Source organism: Peromyscus leucopus, chromosome 9 (assembly GCF_004664715.2).
Source record: "Peromyscus leucopus breed LL Stock chromosome 9, UCI_PerLeu_2.1, whole genome shotgun sequence".
In the NCBI taxonomy this organism is placed as follows: Eukaryota; Metazoa; Chordata; class Mammalia; order Rodentia; family Cricetidae; genus Peromyscus; species Peromyscus leucopus.
In genome coordinates this window covers 36,744,722-36,767,759 of record NC_051070.1, presented here as the reverse complement: position 1 = coordinate 36,767,759, position 23,038 = coordinate 36,744,722, and the positions used below count along the sequence as shown (strand labels likewise).

Genomic DNA, 23,038 nt, shown 5'->3' with positions numbered 1-23,038 from the left:
GTGAGACTATTGTATTAATTCTCAACCTGAACTGTAGTTCGGAGCTCTGAAAAGTGTTTGTCAAAGCCTGTGATAGGAGGAAGAACACTGGCCACAAATGAGCACAGAGGGAATCTTGTGGGTACAAAAATGTTTCATACTATGACTATACTATACACATAATTATAAATACTTTCAAATTTCAGGCTTTAACCTCACAAGTAGAATAACTTACTATGTATATGTCATGCATCAAGCTGAAGCATGCAAGTTCCTCATCTTTTATAATTGCATGGCTTGCCAACTACCTTTACTTAATTGTCCCTTGAAAAATATCTATAAACAATGACATCAAATCTTAAAAGCTAATTGCTTACACAAACTGGCACCACTAACTGGTGACAGAGCTGTTATTCTAACCTAGCTCCCCTCATGAAACTCCAGGCAACAAAGAACAGACACTAATGGAAAGGCCCCATGACTTCCTCTAGCGTCTCTGCATGCCACTGTTTGTTTTCTAGCTCTAGCTGTTATTTGTGGGTCATCAAATCCACTTAGTGGATTAGATCACCATTCTATTTCTTAAGTAATGGAGAAGAGTGAAGAAAAGTAGAAAGAAATGGAGAGGAAAAGATCAGAGTTCATTATGCTTAGAAACATCACATACTGGTTATAAAAACTGTGGTTTCAATTGAGAATCAGCTTGCAGGTTTATGTGGACTGAGTCACAAAAGCAAATGTTACATCTTACCATGGGTCCTAGTCAAATAAAACGTTTGAAAACCATTGCTATAGTCAAAAATGGGTAACGGAAAAAAATGATTAAATGCCTTTCTTTATGCCGTGACATAAAAGAAATAAGGAGTCCAGTAGAAATGCTGAAAATGGTTGTGAGAAACAAGGGAAAAGCTATCCCTAAACTCCAAAAGTACTCAGTGGAAAGGACATTTGGGGTGATAATTCAGCATGAGGCATACGTCCATTCTCCCTACTTGCCCTTACATACCCATCACTTTCTCTCCTTGTCTCCTCCCTCTTCCTTCTTACTGCTGAGGAAAACTTTACAGACCCAGGTCTACACAAGGAAACAGTGACGCACCTTTTCATTACTTCAGCACCCTGATCTGCTCTCTAAAGTGTGGCAAACGTTCAGATCTGTTCTAAAAGGGCACTGCTCAAAGTCTACGGAAGGGAAACCAATGCTTTAAGAATGCTTTGTTCCTGTAACAAGACTACTTCCTGCCAAATTCAATTCTGATAACTCACAAAATAGCCCTGAAATGAGAAGCATCCTTGCCAGCCTTTAACAGAGCAACCTAAAGGGATGAGTTTATTTTCTTCATGTGTAGGAGAGGGGTGTGGCACATGCATTTATGCAGGTACACTCACCCATGCAAAGGCATGTGGAGGTCAGCAATTGAGGTGAGGTGTTTTCCACTATTTCTCCACCTTATTTTAAAAAGGGGGGGGGGGCTTACCTGTTTCCACCCACGTACCCTACTTCTGCATCCCTAGCACAAACGTTACACAGACTTGCACTACCTCACGCAGCTTTTAGGGTGCTGGAGATCTAAAGTGGGATCCTCTTGCTTGCACAGCACGCACTTTATCCCCCGAGCCATCTCCCCAGACAAAGGGATGGGTTTCTAACATTAATGCTGCTCCAGTGTCAATGTTTCTAAGACACTGTTGCTTAAATGTATGACCACAGAAAAACGCTATTCCTCTGACCTTTCTCATGTTCTGCCCGAAAACAGCTATTCAGATTAAGAAATTCTCCATTAAAGCACACATGGAGCATATATGCTTTGGAGAAGTCAAAGTGTAATTACAAATATCCTGCCAACATTGTATCAAAGCATCAGCAGCAATGCTTCCCTGAGCTCTAACACGCCAGGCTCCCTCCCTTTAAAGAGGCCTCAAAATATCCAGGCACCCATTCCCTCTTCACAGCTCAGCCATCATGTGATGCACATCCCCTGTACAGCCCAGCAGCAAATGTGGCACACTGCACACCAGGAGACAATTATAAAAGAGACAAAAAGGGACCAAAAGGACAGAGCTGAGAGCAGCACTTCAATGTGCTTCAGACTACATGGAGCCCACCAGAACCCTCAGAGAAAGGAGAGAAGATATAACAAGCCCCGATTTAGAAATAAGCGATCGAGCGAATGCTTGGCTTATCAGTGCCACAGAGCGATGCAGGAGGGAAAGTCTCAGGACTCCAAGTGCTGCTCTTTCCCTGGACCCATCACCAATGCAGAAGAATCTAATCTCCTGTTCCAGACAGTCAAGCTTACTCTCCACCTCAAAGACAATGACTGGAGATAGCTGCCCAATCAGTCTACGCAGTGATCCTTCTCAGGACTGCCATCCTGGCCTGCCCAGGAGACAAAACAAAAATCAGAAAAAGAGAGTGCCAAGGAGAATCCTGGTCAGGATGTCCAAGTGAAGAGATCAGCTAGACAGCCAGGAGACAGCCATGTGCACAGCCAAGACAAAAGGCAATGGTGACCAGCCAGGCCATCGTCAGAACAACTGAGGCGGTCCTCAACATCAGATTTTTTTAATGTTTTTTTTAATTTTATAATTAATTTAATTTTACACATCAGCCACGGATTCCCCTGTCCTCCCTCCTTCCATTCCCCCCGCCCTCCTCCCAATTCACCCCCCATTCCCATCTCCTCCAAGACAAGGACTCCCCTGGGGATTCAGCTCAGCCTGGTAGATTAAGTTGAGGCAGGTCCAGTCCCCTCCTCCCTATACCAAGGCTGAGCAAAGTGTCCCAGCATAGGCCCTAGGTTCCAAACAGCCAGCTCATGCACTAAGGACAACTCCCGGTTCTACTGCCTGGGGGCCTCCTAAATAGTTCAAGCTAATCGACTGTCTCACTTATCCAAAGCAGGGTTTGCCCAACTTCAGAGAAATGGATGAGATCTACATGAACAAACTGGACGTGAGGGGAGGTAATGAAGGGCAAGGGTCAGGGGAAAGAGAGCTTAGGGGAGCGGGAGATCCCAGCTGGATCAAGAACAGAGAGGGAGAACAAGGAAAAAGACAACATCAGATTTTAACACTTGCTACAGAGTTAGGCCATGGTAGCTTATGTCTGTAATATTATCAGCACTCAGGAGGCTAAGGCAGGTAGATTGCTATGAGTTTGGCATCAGTGACTTCTAGGCCAGCCTAAGCTACCAAGTGAGACTCTGTCGAAAAGAAAAAACAATTATTCTGTAAAAGAAAATATCAGGTGCTACAAAATGTATGACACACATATTGTCTCACAGTCTCTACCTTCCAAAGGTTTAAACTAATGAGAACAGGAAATAATACAGTGGTAAAGATAAACTTAGCTACCAAATATTTTGATCTTGCCAACCCAGGCATAAGGACAGAAGTAGAAGCAAGGAATGGGAGCAGGAAGGAGAAAACTAGGAAAGTTTTCACACATTTACACAGCAGACACCAAGGAGGTTTTCTAGAATGCCTATAAAAGTCACTCCATGACTGTTTCTAAACTGAAGTAACTGTGGCATTCGAGTGTGCAAGGATGACCATATAATGAAAGGGCAGCATCAGAAAGAAAAATACACTGTGTATAAAGTATTAATAAATCTAAAAAATATAGAACATATGATTTAAGAAAGGATGTGTCATGTCCAACACCTACAGTTGGCAACATCTAAAGATGTATAAAAGCAGCCCAACACAAAATCTTAAACTTCCTTAAAACATCAGGGTGTGTGTGTGTGTGTGTGTGTGTGTGTGTGTGTGTGTACTTGTTCCTGTGAGGGCTGTGCTTGTTATGTGTGTCTGTACAAGAATGCATGCACATTTGTGTGTGTGTGTGTGTGTGTATGTGTGTGTGTGTGTACTTGTTCCTGTGAGGCCTGTGCTTGTTATGTGTGTCTGTACAAGAATGCATGCACATTTGTGTGTGTGTGTGTGTGTGTGTGTGTGTGTGTGTGTGTACTTGTTCCTGTGAGGGCTGTGCTTGTTATGTGTGTCTGTACAAGAATGCATGTACATTTGTGTGTGTGTGTGTGTGTGTGTGTGTGTGTACTTGTTCCTGTGAGGGCTGTGCTTGTTATGTGTGCCTGTACAAGAATACATGCACATTTGTGTGTGTGTGTGTGTGTGTGTGTATGTGTGTGTGTGTGTGTACTTGTTCCTGTGAGGGCTGTGCTTGTTATGTGTGTCTGTACAAGAATACATGCACATTTGTGTGTGTGTGTGTGCGTGTGTGTGTACGCGCGCGTGCTCGCGTGCGTGTGTGCATCCAGGTAAAGGCCAGAGATGAACTCCAGGTGTCTGCCTCTATACTCTCCACTTTATATTTCGAGACAGAGTCTATCACCAAGCCTGGAGCTTACCAATCAGGCAAGGCTGACTGGCCAATGACTTTTAAGAACATCTGCTTTTCTCTGCTGAGGCACCACTCAAAGCTTTTTACAGAGGTGCTGGGAGTCGACTGGGTCCGCATGCTTATGTAGCAGGCAACTGACAACTGAGCCATCTCTTTAACCCATGTTATAAAATTTTCATTCTAATATGTTTTGTAACTAAACATAAAACATTATGAACGAACCTTGAAAACATCCTAAATAATGAAAGTCATTTGTTTTTAGCTAAAAATTACAAAAGACTCTTCCAATTGTTCGAAATATCAAAAATAGACCAATCATAGAGTCAACTGGTGGTTACCCAAACTTGGGTGAGCTGAAGGGAAATAGGCAGTATTAACAGGCACAAAGCTTTCTTTTGAAGATCCTGGAAATGTTCTAAAATGGACTATAGTGGTAAGCAATTTTTGTGAATATTCTAGAAACCACTTAATTATAAACTTTTAGTGAGTGAAAAGAATGTTATGTAAATTGTATCTCAATAAAGCTATTACAGAACAGTACATTCTCATAAAATCAAAACATAAAACATAAAGATTACAGTTGGTTTTAGCACTGACTTTAAGAAGCCATTCATTTCTGGAGACTGAGTAGGCACCTTAGTGGTTAGCATGCTGATCTAGTAAGCATTAGATCCTGGGTTCAGTTCTCACAAAAACCAAAAGTGGGGCGTGGGGAGAGGAAGAAGACAGACATGCAAAAAACAAAGGGTCAAGAACCAAAGGACACTTACAGTAGAGCAGGCCTCTTTGGATAAGCTACTAAACCTATCTCTGCCCCAATGTCCTCAACTGTAAAATAAAAACAACATCTCCATGGCAGGGGGAGAAGAAACTGTATAACCTACGTCAGCGCTCTGTGTCAATGTTGTTTTCTAAACACTAAGCTAGCCATGCTCCATCTGATGTGACAGTCAATGATGGAATGCATACAGAATGGCATACTGCACAGCCCCGATGTTTATCTAGGCTTATTCTTTGATATTTACAAGAAGATGAAATAATCTAACTCTGTGTCTATGTGCATGTGCACGGGTGCACACATTGTGGAGGTCAAAGGTCAACTTCAGGTGTCTTCTTCTATTCCTCACCATGTTACTTCAGGTAGGAACTGAACTGGAAGTCCACAGTTAGACCAGGCTAGCCTGGGTTTCAGGAATATCTGCCTGGTGTTTGATGACTCCTGACTATGCACAATGTTACTGAGAAAAATTCACATAAATACTTTTCTTTTTAATAAAAAATGCTTTTCTTAGATACTATTCAGGAAACTATATCAACACCAGTGGTGGTCCACAGAGGCTTCCTAGTGAAACCTTACTCAAGGTCAGAGAATCTGATTTTGCTTTAACCAGCAGGGCTGCATAATAGGACGATTTGGCCAGGGGCATGTTTACCAGGTGTTTGTAAGTGTCTACACTTGGCTGTACAGTGTACTTTGATCTTGCAAGGGGGAGGTCCTTTGCTCTCCCCTTGGCATATTATAAAAGGCCCTTTTAAATAAGACTCTGGGCAGCTAGGTAGTGACCCAGGGCCCTCCCAAAGCTATCCTATGTCTCTGTCTTTCTTATCGTCTCTCTTTCTACCTAATATTTCCTCATTCCTCTCTCCTCCACCCAAGAACCCATCGAAAGGTGAGAACAGGTTGGAGCTGGACTCCAGCAGACTCCCACAAACACCCTACTTCAGTTTTTTAAAATCATTCATGTCAATATCTATGTCTCTTTCATTTTCACACATCTACCTTATTATCCAGATGCCAAAGCAAGCACTCTGGATCCTTAAGGTGGTAAACATCTTGACTGCTTACTATGCCTAAGCACTATGCTTTTTGTGTTTGGTATCCGAGCTGTTGAATACCAAAACTGGCCAGTGAGGTACTGAGCTTTTTCCTTGCAGGTGTGCTCTGGTTTGTTTGGTTTGGTTTTTTTCTTTTCTTTTGTTTTTTGTTGTTGTTGTTGTTGTTGTTGTTGTTGTTGTTGCTATTTGTTGCTGGTACTGATGTCATTCCTTGATTATTAATCATGAGATAACTAGTGTATATGTGTATCAAAAGTGTATTTCTCAAGGATTATTTGACTACACAACCAAGGCATTAATTACTTAGAAGGAGCCCTAATACATGAATGTAAAGTACGCCTGGTCCTCATTTTTAAACAGAATATCTAAAATACATGCATGGCATTTCAATCTCGCTTACTTTAATTAGCAGCTACATTTTCCTGACAAGCCTCCTTGTCTTTAGCTGCTTTTCCTACCTCTTTTTGAAGTATGCAATTCACCCTCAAAGAATGAGAGCTGATTTAAATGATTCAAAGTTGACTAACAATTTGTAACTAAACAAAATTTTTATATTAACATATTGACTATTCCTTTTCACAGCCTACAAGCAACAATTTAATGTATTTTACCAGTTCTAGCCCTAGTTTTAGCACTATAAACATATTTCTAGCACTTGCTGGTTTTAGCATTTTCAAAGATGTTAGTATAGCATGTCAAGGACAGTACAGGGTTAGTTAAAATGCATAACAAAGGAAAAGTTAAGGATAGCCTTACCATATCATCTGTCAGTGTCCTAATATTTAAATGCTGCAAATGTGAGGAAAAAAAAATCAGTTAGTAATTTATATAGCTCTTTTTTTATTTTAGTTAATGAGTACATTCTACAATGCTAACTTGAAGGTAATTAAATTCCTGACAGTACAATAAAGATGTATTATATATTGTCTCAATCTATTTCTTTAGAAGATAGACAAAAGTTATCCTGTATGCAATAGTTTTAAATATTTAGTAAAATTCCTTGGTTTTATGAGCCTAACAACCCAGAAACCTAACTGGGATACAATAAACATATTATCAATTCAATATCCAGACATACAGCATAATGATACAAAGATTTAAATATAACTTTCAGAAAAAAAAATTGTATTATAAAACACTGAAACTTTAAATTCACCATTAGTATGCAGCATAATAGATAATGAAGTACTTTGCTGGCTTAATGAACTTAAATAATTCTAGTAACGATGAAGAATGTACTGGAATGATTATCTGCATCTTTAACATCACTTTGATTTATCACCAGTGGTGATGGTAGACACTTTTCAATTTCATTGCTAGCTTATTTGAGACCTCTTTTGCTGATTTCCTTACTAGACAAACAAGGCCACTTTAGAAAATGAATAAATTAGTTTCCCACAAAGCATAGTTCAAAAGAAACAAGTATTTAGAAAGAAAATTATCTGTTTTAGGAATCAAGGGCAGGGCAGCAATTTGTATTCAGGTAGCTGTATTCAATTTCCACTTCTCCTTCCTTATTCATTGGAGCATTAGAGCTTTCAAAGACAGAAAGGGTCAAACATTTCTAAACAAGAAACCAGATCTATTCATTTACTCTCAGAAAAGAACATGTGCTAACAGCTGCCATCTAACACATATGTGGTATATAGTTAAATTCAACATTCAGTGAACAGAACAAAATTGTACTCATTTTTATCTACTAAAACAGCTTCATGATCCTTGCTTTACCATAATGATGATCTCTACTAAAAATCTGTCCGTGTAAATAGTTCTCCCTAGTCTCTGCCTTCACCAACATGTCCCTTCCTAATGAAAAGAAAAACATAACTGAAAGAATCAGAAGTAAACTGTGTCTACCAAGAGAAGGTGGTCAGGTTAATGAGCATGCCTGACCACTCCACCAAGTTCCAGACTCAACTGTCTGCTGAATTAAAACAGCCAACTTGGACCTAAGAATAAGAAGTAATAATGCTGAACTGTATACTACTGTTTAAAATCTTGGGCTATAAAACATGATTTAAGACTGGAAAGTTTACAATGTCATTCAAGAGATGGATACTACAATTTAATACCAAAGCTACACAGTTCTCAAAGAAGGTGCAAAACCTACCTGCCATATGTATACCTTCCGAAAGAACGGGTTTATGCACATTGACTTTGGTCAAACATCTACTTGCTATTCTACAATGGGAGGTGTTGAGAGGACCGACTGAGCGAGCGAGCAGATACCATAACAGGCTGCTCAGTCTTCTGTCAGAGATCAGGCCTCAATTTCAGTTTCCTGAGACTGAGCAGGCAGTTTCTGAGGAAGGGCCACGAACAAAGGACAATCAATCTCCAAGACCCCTGACAGCGAGGACGAGGATACCCGGTACTTGTGGTACTAGCCCAGGCCAGAGCCACAATTAGCAGGTCAAGGTGATAACCAAACAAGAAAAAAACCTGGGATTTGTCCAGGCCTGCTGGAAAATGGAAAAGCTATAGCCTAAACCAGCCCATGACTAGCCCTAGCCAATTAGAATGTATTAATATGATTGCCACTTGCTTAAGCCAATCATATCTGAAAAGACCTAGATAGATACTCTAGGAACTCCCCTTAGCTGTGCTTAAAAGGAGCCCAAACATCCCTCTCAGGGTCTTCACCATTTTGCCTTTGTGTAGGATGGTCGGCCTCATCATGCTGGAATCTTTCTCAAGATAACAAACACTCTTACTGATTGCATATGTGGATGGTGGTCTTTTGTGGGACTTCTCCAGGACCCTAACAGTATCACCCCAATTACAACTCAGCTGGTTCCTGAAAGGGGTCATTTCAAGACCCTGTGACACAAGAGGGATGTATCAAGTTCTGAGAGTAACATGCTATGTGGTCTAATTCTTAAAAAGCAAAGTCACAGAAATCAAGTATAAAGCTGAAATCCTATTTAGAATAATATGCCACCTACTTACTTCAATAGGAAGATTACCAAAGAACAACAGGAGTTGTTTCCGGAAAACACCATAAAAGTGAATTTTTTTTTAAAGCAAACAATGAAAAGAGACAATTTTAAGTGAAATATAAAGCTATGACCTAAAACCTGTAGAAGGTCAATTGTAACAAGGTTTCTTGATAGACTATCATTGGACCACTAGCCTACAAATAATACCTGGAGACTTATTATTAATTATAAAAGTTTGGCCTTAGCTTAGGCTTTTTCACAACTTGCTCTTATAACTTAATTAAACCAATTAAACTAATATAAATTAGTCTATATTCTGCCATGTGGCTCAGTTACCTCTTCTTAGTACAGCATATATGACTTGCTCCAAGTCTGCTGGTGAAATCCCCCAGCTTAGATTCCTCTTCCCAGTTTCTCTCTCTCTGACCAGAAGTCCTACCTATTCTCTCCTGCCTAGCTATTGGCCATGCAGCTCTTTATTAAACCAATCAGAAGTCACCTTAAGCAGAGACACCTTTACAGTATAAACAAACATTCCTCAACAGTCAATATGTCAATGCCAACTGTAATCCAAACACTTGGGAGATGGAGGCTAACGCTAGCCTAGGGTACATAACAAATGTGAGGGCATCCTGGGCTACAGGAGACTACATGTGTTTTGGTTTTTATTTTTTTTAAAAAATCAAAATAGAAGACATAAAATAAGAACTGAAAGTTACATGATAAAAAAAAATCAAGAAGATGCAAACATCCAAGAAAAATACATATATATGTCTTTAAAGACAAAGAACTGGACAGCCTTTTAAATTAAAATTATATGTTGAATGTGTTAGCGCACAACCATAAGTCCAACATTTGGGAAATGGGAAAGAGGACCATAAGATCAAGGCCAGCCTGGGCTACATTGCCAAAAGAAGCCTAAAGAAATAAATAAATGTCCTGTACTCACAACTTTCATTTAAAGGGGCGGTCACTCAAATAAAAAGCAGGTATCTTTTTCCATCTTTTTCATAGTTCTGGGTTTGTTTTGTTTTCTTAAGCTACCTCACTATATTGGCTTCCACTGTGATTTAAATAAAATTTTGTTCAAATAAATAAAAATTTGTTCAAAGTTTGACCTTATTCCTAGATGACATAAGTATGTATAAACCCAGATACAGCATACTATTATATATACTATTTTATACACAGAAAAATGTGATAAATCAAAACAGAATCATAAAACAGGGGTAGGAAACACAGCAAAAGAAACCTCAAGAGATGTAGGTATAAGAAGAGAATGCTCAAAACCTAAAGGAAACCTAGTATGCTCAAACTCTAAAGGAAAAACACAAAAGCACCACTTAGCAAGTACAAAAGCTGTAACATGTGACAACTCTATGAGATGCTTGACTGTCGTGTGTGTGTGTGTGTGTGTGTGTGTGTGTGTGTGTGTGTGTGTGTGTGTGTGATATGTTTATACACAGGACATGCGTATGTAGACACATGTGTGCCACAACAGGGATTTGGTGGTCACAGGACAGCCTCCACCTTATTTGAAGCAGGGTCTCTTTTTCACCACTATGTACACCTACTAACCTACCCATGAGCTTCAGGAGCTTCTCCCGTCTCTGCCCCAAGCCCCATGCCACACATCAAGATAAAAACACAAGGATGGCTTGCATGTCTTCTCTGGATCCAAAGTCCTGTTCTCAAACTTGTACAAGCAGCATTTTAACCACTGAAACATCTCCCCAGACCTCAATTTAATATTCAATTCAAGCTTTATCGTTATGAAGCTTACACTGTCTAGAGACCTGTGGAATTGGCATATACACTTATAAAATGAAGACTATCTACTGACTTGAAATTGCTGAGAGCAAAAGAGAAGGACTAGCACAAAATCCTCAGAGACCTCTGTGGGGTTCTGGCCTTTCTTCTGTATACACGAAATGAAAGGGGAATGTCCTTAAGTGTTAAGGGGAGAGGGGGAGAGAATGTATAACAAAGATAGTTTCCTTATACTGATACTGGAGCTGCTGTCTAACCAAGACACCTTGAAATGAAGCACTTACACTTCCTGGCCACCAGCAGTGGCCTTTAACATCTTCCAGGGGAACTGCATGCATCGATTAGTTCATGAGCAGCACTGGCTACATCTTTTCCATGAAGGAAAAGTTAAGGATTATGAAATGGAAGCAACTAGGAATACTGTTAAAAAACTAATAACCCAATAGTAATTATTAGAGTTCTATTTACACACCAAAAAAAGTAAACGAAAAGTTAAGAGCATACTGTTTTAGACATTTATGTGACTTTGGGGGCTTCAGATGTGTTCTTAATGCTTTATGGCAGTGGACCAGAATAGCACTACTGATACTAAAATACACATAGCTCTGTACACAGGACCACTGGTAATTGGCTAGTGGTAACTGAAGGTCATTAAGACTCTTTTCCTAAGCCAAAATCCCACCCTTTTTGCTGTAGTCCTATGTTCAACTTGCTAAAAAGTAAGAGGCATGACTTACAGATAGATAACAATGCTTTCTACTAATGACAGTTCCTTGGACAAAGGGTCAAGAGGGTCACTGTGGAATTAAAAGAGAAAAAGGGGGATTTTATAGGAGTTTCTTTAAAAGAACATAGGATCCGAGAGAGTTGAAAACAGTAGAAACACAGAACATAGGTCTCTATACTCCCATTTAAGCAACGCATCAAAACTTTTATTGAAGACCGTGCATGCTGTCAAAAGATAGATTTAGAACTTTCAGAGCATTCCACTAAACACTGTGAATGTCAAGAGGAACGGAGACACAGTTCCCCCCTATCACCACTTACAAGAAAAATGGCAAAAAGAGACAAGTTATACACGGCACTACCATGCATACCTCAGAGGCAAGTGCAAAGAAAAAAGATTCTAAGCGGTAGTCCCAACTTTAGTGTTGGAGCCACCAGGTTTCCTAGTGGCTGTACCCAGCACGACTGCATATGAGGTTGATTGGACCATGGGCCTGGGTACCAGGTCACTGTAACTAGCAAGTGGGCGAGTAGGGGGTGTCTCTTGCTCCATCCCTTGGCATTGTTCTATACAGAGCTTTGGAATAAAGTTCTGGGCTGGTAGATAAGGATCTAGGCCCACCCAAGTCTATCCTGTGTTTTCTGTTTCTCTCTCCCTATTTCTAACTAAGTCTCTTATCCCTCATTCCTCAAGAGTTCCTGGGGTAAATAAATGTGGGGGCTAGTCTCCCACACTTCAGCAGTCTTTATTGTTAGGACATGCGGCCACTATAGCAAATAATCTGCCCCTTGCTGTCATTAAGAACATGACAGCCACAAAGTATCGAACTAACAGGACTAGATCAATTTACTGTTTTCATATAACATATGATAATATTTACATTTGTACATTACAATTTAATCCATTAGCTTTTCAGGACACAGCTGTAAGAATGCCTCCAAAGAAGCTGGACTCAGGTACACTTTTCGTAAACTAGACTTTCAGATCACTTGGTTTTCAGCTTGTCTGTGTGCACAGGAGAAAATAGATTATAAAGCCCCAGTCTCCCAAGGTCCTTTGTCAGAAGGTCTAAGGTGACACTCAGGAACTCATGTGTCCAGTGTGTACTCAGGTAATGGGGAAGCCCACTCAGACCCACATGAGACATTCTGCTCCAGCACTGATCATCCAACGTTGCCTGATCGTTTCATAAGACTTGCTTTTAAAGACTTGTAACCTAGTCACATGAAGGATATGGAAAGAAATAACAAAACGTTCAAAGAAGTGAGAAACAAGGAACTAGAATAGTCAGGACAGGCTCTGACATCAATACGGGTCAGGTAGCAGTCAGTCTCCAAGAGAATTAAACACGTCTGCCATGTAAGATGAACGACCAACTCTCACTCTTTCAAGTGTTTGTTCGATTGCTAAGGTACATTTAATCTCATAAGAATACATTTACTAAGAGTTGGAAAGATGGCTCAACAGTTAAGCATGCGTTCTACTCTCCCAGCATCCAATCAGGTTGCTCGCAACCACCCCTAAACTCCAGTTCCAGGGAATATGACATCCTCTTTTGGACTCTGTGGGCATCTGCACTCACACATTGCACAGATACACACACACATACATATACACATAATTTAAAAGGAGGAGTAAATCTTAAAAATAAGAATCTATTTAATACCCAAATATTGAAGGTTACACCAAATCCTGCCGTGACATAGGCATGGAGACAGGTGCCTGTAATCTGGCATTCCAGAGACAGCCTAGGCAAAAAATAAAACAGATGTAACACTATTTGGCTCACAAAACATGAAACAGCAGCCCATTAACCCAACAAAGTAATTCCTGGAGGGGGAACCCCAAGGATCAGTCTTCTAATCATAATCTGTGGTTGGAAAGGACATGTTAGTGTTGTTCACATTTGTTTTGAAGTCCAGACTAATCCTTTACACCAGAAACAGGAATGTGGACTTTACCCTAATAACATTTCTAATCCACATGGCTGTGTTTATCTTAACGTTAACACCAATTATAAAGAGTATGAAAATAAAACATTACTTCTAACCATGTCACTAAACACACCTACAGGGTCATCTCCCAGGCAATCACAGAAGTACAAAACAGATGTGAAAATATCATTCTGCAAGGTCTCTGGATTTAACATCTCAAAAGGCCCAAAAATAACACTGACGCTTCCCTGGCCCTTAGGACAAGAGTCAGGCTGGCTCTTTGATAACATGAAGAAAAACTTTTAAGTTGACTAGCCCTTTGTGTGGCTGCGGAACATGTTTTTAGTCTGCATGGCAAAAAGTCAGAGAGGAGATGTTAGGAATTTCTCTGCAGTCTCTTTTAATCATTCATTCACATTGTAATCCGACTGGCTCAGAAAGACAATCACACCATCCCTTAACCAGGCTTCTATTCTGTCACATAGAGGACCAACGTCTCCCTTTTCCATAATCTCTGTTCTGTGGAAAGAGGAAAGATCAACTTTCAGAAGGCAGCATCCAAAAGGCTCCAGAAGAGGCTACAAAAGATGCCTGTTTATGAGGTTGCAGCAGAGCTTTCAACATGAGCCAAAGGCTGCCATATCACTGCTAGGAAGGCCCACACCTCCAAAAAAAAAAACAGCCCAAATGAACAACTTTTATTTAGACCTCTTTCCTAATGTTATAATCACTGTGTCTGCGCACCTAAGAAGTTATTTTTAAAAAATTCAAATAAAACTCCATTCTTCTTCCCTCAATTAACTCATTCAAAGTTCTGATAAAACTAAACCAAAATACAATAGCTAATTCTAATAACACAATTTTAAGACCTATTTTAAGAGTTTTCTTTTCAGCTGCTTTTTCTTTAAATCTATACTATCGAACCAAAAGCAGTTCCACGGTGCACCCAGGGAAAGGCTATTCAGGTCTCGGGACCACTTTCCAAATGGGTTCAGTTCTAGGTTAAGAGATTCCAAGAGCACTTCCAGCTGGGAAGGATGAAAAGCAAAGGGGTGCTCTAGGGGAAAATCAGCAAGTTCCAGAGCATCCAAATACCTGGAAGCTTATCCAAGCTGTGTAGTCCCCGGGGTAGTTCTTCAGCCTCCTAGGCTCTGGTCCAAATCAGCAATTAGACTGAACGTTCCTGAGGCCAACAGAGGCAGCCCGTGTCTTGTCTCACACACACCTGAGAAAGAGCTTGCTTATATTCCAGCATCACCTGGAGGACATCTGATTAGACTGATTGCATTAACAACTGAGTAAGACAAACGCCGCGAACATTCTCTGTGAGCTGCGAATTCTACTGAAATTTATACCGAGCAGCAGCACAGGGGATAAAAGGTTTAGACACAAGCGTGCATCACTGCAATAGTAATTTACATGGCTAAAATGGTAATCCACATAGTATTTCCCAAAGCAAGGGGAGGAATAAATCACAGTGCTGGTACACAAAAACCCTGCTCTCCTGGCCACACAGCAGAAGGCCCACAGTCGAGAAGCAAGGGCAGTGGTAGGGAAAGAACTTCATCATAATCGAGCTGGAATCAGAAGATGGCAGAGACCAGCATCCCTGGAGATCATTTTGAAAGCTGATTCAGGGACAGCTTACATAGGAGATGAGTGAGATGTCAGGTGGGTGGGAAGGTGGCTACCTTCTCACCTGTGGGTAAATGAAACCCATCTTAATCACCTAGTCAAAAGAACCAAGATTACTTTCCTCGGCCTAGTCTTGTCACTGATTAGGTTACATTACATGATGGACAGGATGAGGGGGTGGGGGTAGCTGCCCTACTGTAATCTTGTTAATCACTTCACTTGTGGTAACAAGCATAGTTCGTGTAATTAATGAGAAGACAGGGGCCAGATGAGGTTAGATAGGGAGTTGAGAGCACAAGCTATATCTCAATGTTCTGCTTCAGTAGCTTCCTGTATGCCTACACACAGCAAAATGCTTGCAATATGGTTAATGGGGGGTGCATTTAAAACTACGTGCAGTATAATTTCAACTTTATTGATGCTGATTTTATATATCTAGGATGTGGGATTTGAAGCATGGCTTTCATAAGCTTACATATTAGCACAGCTGCATGCAATGCACATTTTTACAATAAGAAAAGCTCTAAGTTACTATAGATAATACTTTTCACAGTGAATCAAAAATACAGACTATTTCCTTTAGAAATAAAAATGTGTATGCATTAGTAGAAGAATAAATGGGGATCTAAAATATGTCTAATAAATGATGGAAGCACAGATTTTTTAAATAGGCTGAGTTTTTAATGCATATTTTCCAGGGTGTCAGAATATATTAAGCACATTATTCATTTGTTTTTTAATTCACATATATAAATTAACCAATCTCAAAAACCTCCTAGTTCTGTGAATTATTGATGTTGTCACCTGCTAGAGACTTAATTCCAAGAAAAATATACGAATCACTACATCACAAGCACAAATCCTTTTGACACAAATTCAATTTCTGTGGCAACAATAATATATTGACTTAGCTTATTTTTCTATTTTATGACACTTATTAATGGTGTATATAAAAGAAATCTATCATTTCTCCTTATTGTAAATGTAAGCGACATCATGCCATCTTGGGAAAGTTAGGGTAAACATCGACATATTCACTCTACCTGTTAATGCAATAATGTAAATGAGAACACGATTCCAAAATGTAAAAAGTAGAAGATAAGATTCTTGGAGACTTTGTCTCATAATACTGATTGTTTCTATCATACAATATAGGCTGCCAACATGTACATGACATTACATTAAATGTGAGGAGCACCTAAGCCCTCTCCAGGACCTTATAACCAAAATGGTACAAATAAAAAAATTAATCAAAATGCAGAACAAGGGGTGAGTCTCTAAACACAGTGTCCAATGACAAGAGTTCCTATCTGCTAAGTATATGCTCTCAAATAACATGCAAACATCATAGCAATCAAATCAAATGTATTGCCACAAATAAGTTAAAGCTTGCAATATAGAACCCATTCTTCTAAAGGAATGAGTGTCCTGGTTCATGTAAATGTTTATTACGTGAGACAGTTGTTTAGCTTGAACTGTTTGGGGGGCCCCCAGGCAGGGGGATCAGGACCCATCCCTGGTGCATGAGTGGGCTTTTTGGAGCCTAGTGCCTAAGGTGTGACACCTTGAACAGCCTTGGTGCAGGAGGCAGGGGCTTGGACCTGCCTCAACTCAATGAACTAGGCTCTGCTGACTCCCCATGGGAGACCTTGACTTGGAGGAGGTGGGAATGAGGAGGGGTGGATTAGAGGGGGACGGCTAGGGGTGGAAAGAGGGAGGAGGGGGAATCTGTGGTTGGTATGTAAAAGGAATAGAAAATTTCTTAATAAAAAAAGGGAAAAAATAAAAGATGTTTATTAAACCCTACTATATTCTAACAAGGTACTTGGCAATAAATAAAGTGCTTTTGTTTTCCTGTTGTTTACCCTAGGAGAACTTATTTTCTATTAGAGAAACAGATTTTAAAAAATACAAGTAAATTACAGAAGATGTTGGAAGGTGATGAGTACTCTGAAATGACAGGCAGTGCTGTGACCACAAAGGGAACTTTGAATTGAGGAAGAAAGGGTTGACTACTGCAATATGAAGAACGAGGGCCAAAGAAACGGCTTAATAGTTAAGAGCACTGGTTTGCTCTTCCAGAAGGCACGGGTTCAACTCCCAGCATCCTCATGGCAGCTCATGTCCACCTATAACTCCAGTTCCAAGCAATCTGATTCCTTCATCTCCTGCGAACACCTGTACACCATGTGCAAAGCCATATAGGCACACACACAATTTAAAAAGTAAATATGGAAACGGGGACTAAGTGTAGGTCTGGATGAGAAAATGACACATACGAGCCTTCCGAAAGTTGCGGGTAGGTTCAAGTTAGCTATGTCCATATGGGAACAAGTGTTTCAGATGCAAGGAACAGCCCGAACAAGGACATTAAAAAGAAATACGGTGGGCTGGAGAGATGGCTCAGAAGTTAAGAGCACTGGCTGCTCTTCCAGAGGTCCAGAGATCAATTCCCAGCAACCAGATGGTGGCTCACAACCTCTGGTGCCCTCTTCTGGCATGCAGGCCTGTATGAAGGCAGAGCACTGTATACATAATAAATAAATAAATCTTTTTAAAAAGAAAGAGAGAAAAGAAAGAAAGAAAGAAGGAAGGAAGGAAGGAAGGAAGGAAGGAAGGAAAGAAAGAAAGAAGGAAAGAAAGAAAGAAAGAAAGAAAGAAAGAAAGAAAGAAAGAAAGAAAGAAAGAAAGAAAGAAAGAAAGAAAAGAAAGAAGAAAAATACGGCAGCTGGGCTGTGGTGGCACATATAATCAATTAATAATACATAATAGTCAAATAACATCAGCAGATTACATAAGCTCCATGGTGCGAGGCTGGTCCTGTGCTTAAGCAATCATTTACTTCGGGGCCTTTTCAGTGGCTTGTTTGGCCAGAGACATTTACTGTTGTTTGGTTATGCTTCCAGAGTCATTTACTAAGGACATTAGAAATACTCCCCAAACACTAAAAGCCAATAAAAGCAATTTTGGGACAAACTCAGCTAATTCTGTAAACAAAACTGTTTTTTTAATGTAGGATTAGTCCAAAGGGCATAAGGAACAGCCAAGCTTGTTTAAAGAAAAGAGGGCAAGGGGAAAATACTTAACTATTTAAACATAACTCCAAAGAGCCCTTGGGACTACTATGCGTGGTATTTCTAAGAAGTTCTCTCTCTGTCTTTACACAGATAGTCCTGGCCTTACGGACTCCAGAAAGCCCAGCACCAACTGGTATTTGTCCCTGCTCCAGCCCTAATACCTTTCTTCTGCACCAATCCCCAAATTACTGAAGCATCAACAGTTTAATCTTCTCCTCAGTAATTCTATACATAATCTTGTAACCTTTCTGGAAGAAAGGAAGATACCCTAAAGAGGCATTTATGCTCCCTCTGAAATAATGGATCACTCCAGTAAGTTGGAAGTTGAGCAGGCATTTCATGCTGAGGGAAGGAAAAGGCTGAAGCCAGAGGGAAGTCTGAGATTTCACACATTTCTGAGAGTCAGATCACCTTGCTGGACGGACTGGAACCAAGGCAATGATGGGCAGGCCACACTTTGACAATGACAGCAGACATTCGCACATCTTCTGCCTAACTTAAACCTAGGCCTCATATCTGGACCACCACGGTGGACTTGGAGAGGAGCAGTCATCCAGCCTCTTGTCTCCTCTTCCCAATGTGCCCACATCTAATCAAGCTTTCTCTGCTTGCAGAATAAACTGTGTCTTTAATTGGTCCATTGAGGATGAGTAACCAGGACTAACTGATTAGGGCTGCCAGAACCCAGACTCTAATCCTAACAAATGTGGCGAGGCGACCCACCACTGCTCTTCATTCTTTCTGTGCTCTGAGACACTGCCAGCTCCATCCCTCTGTCCAGGCTGCTTCTGCCCTAACTGCCTGAGCCCTCCCTTTCTTCTCTGTACCTAGCGAGGCACTGCCCCCAGGCTTTGCAGACTTACCTGGGACAGCTATGCAGAGTACACAGCATCTTAATCCATTTTCTTCCTTCCTTCCCTAAGACCCTTGCAGAGATCACCTTCCTTCATGAATGGCCTCAAAGAAACCAGTCTTGCCTATCTGGGGTCCTTGAATCATTCCTCTAGTCTGTTTTAATCCAGTCCTTATTGCTAAATGCATGCCAGCTTGTGGCCCTCTCTCTAGGGCAGCAGTTCTCAACCTGTGGGTCAATGACACCTTTGGGAGTCAAACGATCTTTTCACAAGAGTCACCTAAGACCACTGGAAAACAGATATTTACATTATGATTCATAACAGTAGCAAAATTACAGTTATGAAGCAGCAACAAAAATAATTTTATGGTTGTGGGTCACCATAACATGAGGAACTGTATTAAAGGATTGTAGCATTAGGAAGGCTGAGAACCACTGCTCTGGAGCATGGTTTCTGTTATGGTTACTTTATTTACAGCCTGCTTTCTCTGGCTGTCAATGTATGTCCCTCTTCTCAGCTGCTGGGGACCCCCCACATTGTATCATTGTATCTGATCTCCAGGCAAAGAACCCTAAATGGTCTGACTTTCTCAATACCATCCCTAGGGCCAGGAAACCTTTGGGGCATCAGGAAGCTAACAGAGATAGAGGAATGAGATGTCAGGAAAATAAAATAGGTCCTACACATGTATACACTAAGTATGGGCCAATCCTCATTATCATTAAAAGATGAAGACTTACCTCCATCTTCCCACAGCCTTTTTGTTTACAATTCCCTCCAGACACTCATCACTATTTGTTTTATAGCTTACTGCTTATAACTTTATCTTTTATTTTTAATAGTCCCTAACCTTCCACAACACTGGGAGCATTTATAAGCCCTCCAGAATTCAATCCAACTTCAAATGAGAATCACCTGAAGCTGTTTCCTTCTCTGATATACAGACTCCTGAGTAATCTCCCAGACCAACCAAATCAAAAGACCCAAAGGTGAGGCTTGTCCTGGGTTGTCAACTCTCCCAGCTGACTGTAATATAAAACCAGAGTAGCGATCCAGTTAGGCAAGCTATATGAAATTGAGTCTTCTAATACCTCAACGGTCAGGAAGCAATTTAAGGAGATTATATATATATATGTGTGTGTGTGTGTGTGTGTGTGTGTGTGTGTGTGTGTGTGTGTGTGTGTACATATATACATCTGCATATGGTGGATAACTGCTGGATAATTTGCATTGTGCACACCATCCCTTCCCTAGAATGCCTGTCATGAAGGTGAACCCAGCAGCCTTCACACTGGCCACAGTTAAACACAGGACAGAATAGAAACCCAAACAGTGTCAGTCCAATTCCCCTCTCCTCTGGAAACCTATGAGACTCATGGACATCAGTCTCCTCTTTCACTGACCATGGGCATATACGCATACCTGGAACTGAGAGGCCTCAGACCTGGCCATGTGAGTTAAAAGCAGTGAGAGGCACATTATTCAGAGGAACAATGGTGAATCAGATGCCTAGTGAAGAACAAAGTTAGACTACATGGTAGTGAGGGAGAGAGGTGAGAAGGTACTGACTTTCAGTTCTGGGCTAGAGTCCACCACGAGGGCTGGCAGTCCTTCGTTTGATTCCTGGAGCTATGCACTATGACCTTACAATTCCCATTCCTAAGCTTAAAAGAGACACTACACAGTGACCTATTCCTTTAAGCCAAATGGCCCTAGACTAAGAATCCAAGCTTGCTAAATTGTCCTTAGGTTCCCATATGACACAGCCTACATTTTCATCATGATGGCCACTACTTTGTGTACTTACTGCAATTACTAATATGCCAAACTGCCCTACAAGCCATTATTAGCCCCATCTCAGAGATCAGAAAATTGAGTGGCACAGAAGTAACTTGGCAGAGCTGGTAAGTGGCCAGTCTAAGAATGGGATCAAGGTCAACTACAAACCAGGCTGCTCTCATTCCCTTTCCCACTGGCCCCGCAGCTACGACAGACCACCAGAGTCATACCTAGAAAGACAGCGAAGATGAGGCGGTGTCTGAGTTCCAGGGCAAAGAGGAGTAAAATCGAATGTCCAGGGTGAGCACAGTTCCAAACGGAGGGTTATTCAGCACTAACAACACTGGGCACCAAGGAGAAGAACTGCAGGGAAAGGGGTAATTCCTATAAATGGACCAGCACCGATAAAAACACACATTCTTGTGAGGGAGTTTCTTCCTTTGTTTGATGAAGTTGCTCTCTGAGGTCTATATCAAAAAGAAAATGAGTATCTGAGGTTTACTTCTCAAATATGTTTATGTGGCGATTTCTTCTGAGATGAAAACTTTCCATCGTGAAGAGAAACTCAGGAAGACACAGTGTAATAAAAAGGAGGTGAAACAGGATGCAGAGAAACTCAGGAAGACACAGTGTGTTGAAAAGGAGGTGAAGCAGGGTGGTGTAAGGCACCGGTTCTCAAGCTGTGGGTCGCGCCCCCAGGGGTCCAACGGTCCCTTATCTGGGCTGAGTAGACATTCCTTGATGTCTCCCCTGAACAGGGTCACACAACACTACGTGTTAGTTAAGCTTTAGTACAGAGCACAATCCCTGTCCAATGTATCTTTCTGACTCGGGATAAAGCAGAAGCCATGAAAATAACCACATCCCAAGATAATATTTTTGATAGTTTGAAATTAAGTAAACTATCACTAAGTGTCCTTGCCTAATTTGACTAATACTTTTATTTCCAGCCTCTAAATTGCTGAATCACTTAAACCAAATCCAAAAGGCTGCACCTTTGCAAAGTAAATGCCTGAATAAAGCAGGGGAACACAATTGGAGTTCTTCTGTATAGTTCCAATATTAATAACCACAGCTGTGCTTCCTGTGTCTTTTAGATCTACTAATCAAGCAGGATACAGATGGAGAACCCTGAAACCAGCTAGCAAGCCACTTGCCAGGCCTGGAATATGAAGACCTATGAAACATAGAACTTGCCCTGAACGAGTTTAGAACTCCCACAGCCTAGCTACAAATATCAAGTTAGAGGCCAGGGTGGGCTACTGGAGATCATGAGATGCTGCCTCAGGGGAAAAAAAAAAGTCCTTACAAAATAAATGTATACAAAAGGAAACACAGGCCACTGATGAAATAAAAAAGTAATAAAAATGTTTAGCATAATCACTGAAAAAAAAACAGAAAGGTGTAACCAGAGAGCAACTCAAAAGTCAGGGCTCAATCACACTGCCAATGTTCCTATCTATCAAGCCTTGCTCCCGGCTGGGACACCTCAGGAAGGTACCCAAGCCTCTTCAGATCTATGTGAGAGTCCTGCTTCAAAGTAGTGTGTGAGGAGTACAGGACTGAGAGTGCCCAGCCCCGGGTCAGAGCACTGTGAGGGAGCTGCTGTACTGATGAGCATGCGCCTACAGCGTTCAATCCCACATAATAGGGGCGTAAGGTCAAACGGCAGGGCGAGTTTCCACCAGGAGGCAGCAGCCAGGGTCAGACTGCAGCCACTGCCAAGTTCCTCCGAGTGGAGATCTGAGGCAAGACAAGGGGGTGAAAGGTCATTTCATCTATTTATAGTTCACCATATGTGAGGTCGCAAGAAGTACAGGATTTGAAGGCATGCGGGATCAAAAAAAGCCCCAGGGTTACCTCTGTCTCTGGAGTGGGGTTTAGTAAGAAACAAATGTTGACAGGGAAAGGGGGCAGAGAAAGACAGAGGCGAGGTCAGGGGCTAGACGTTGAGATTAAGGTCCAAACTCCGTGATGTGTGTCCCACTCCAATGAAGGGCAGAGTGTCTGGACACAACCCCAGGGTCTGACACTAAAGTAATGAGAAGAGAGGAAAGGGGAAAGTGAGAGGGGAAAAAGTCAAAATGTTCAGTAACAGATCTCCTGTCAGATCCCCCTCAACATGATCAGATCCGCATGCTA

General features: G+C 41.1%; 1 protein-coding gene across 3 annotated transcripts in view; it reads right to left on the bottom strand.

The window, feature by feature from the left end:
* The window catches only part of Diaph3 (diaphanous related formin 3), a 486,098-nt gene that overhangs the window by 452,288 nt on the left and 10,772 nt on the right, over positions 1–23,038 (bottom strand). For 2 of the 3 annotated variants that reach the window (XM_028878991.2, XM_028878999.2), the window contains exon 2: positions 6,938–6,970. The exons of the other annotated variant lie outside the window; for it this stretch is intronic. In XM_028878991.2, coding sequence (XP_028734824.1) covers positions 6,938–6,970 — 33 coding nt within the window. The remainder of the gene's footprint in view (positions 1–6,937; positions 6,971–23,038) is intronic. 3 annotated transcript variants of the gene reach the window in all.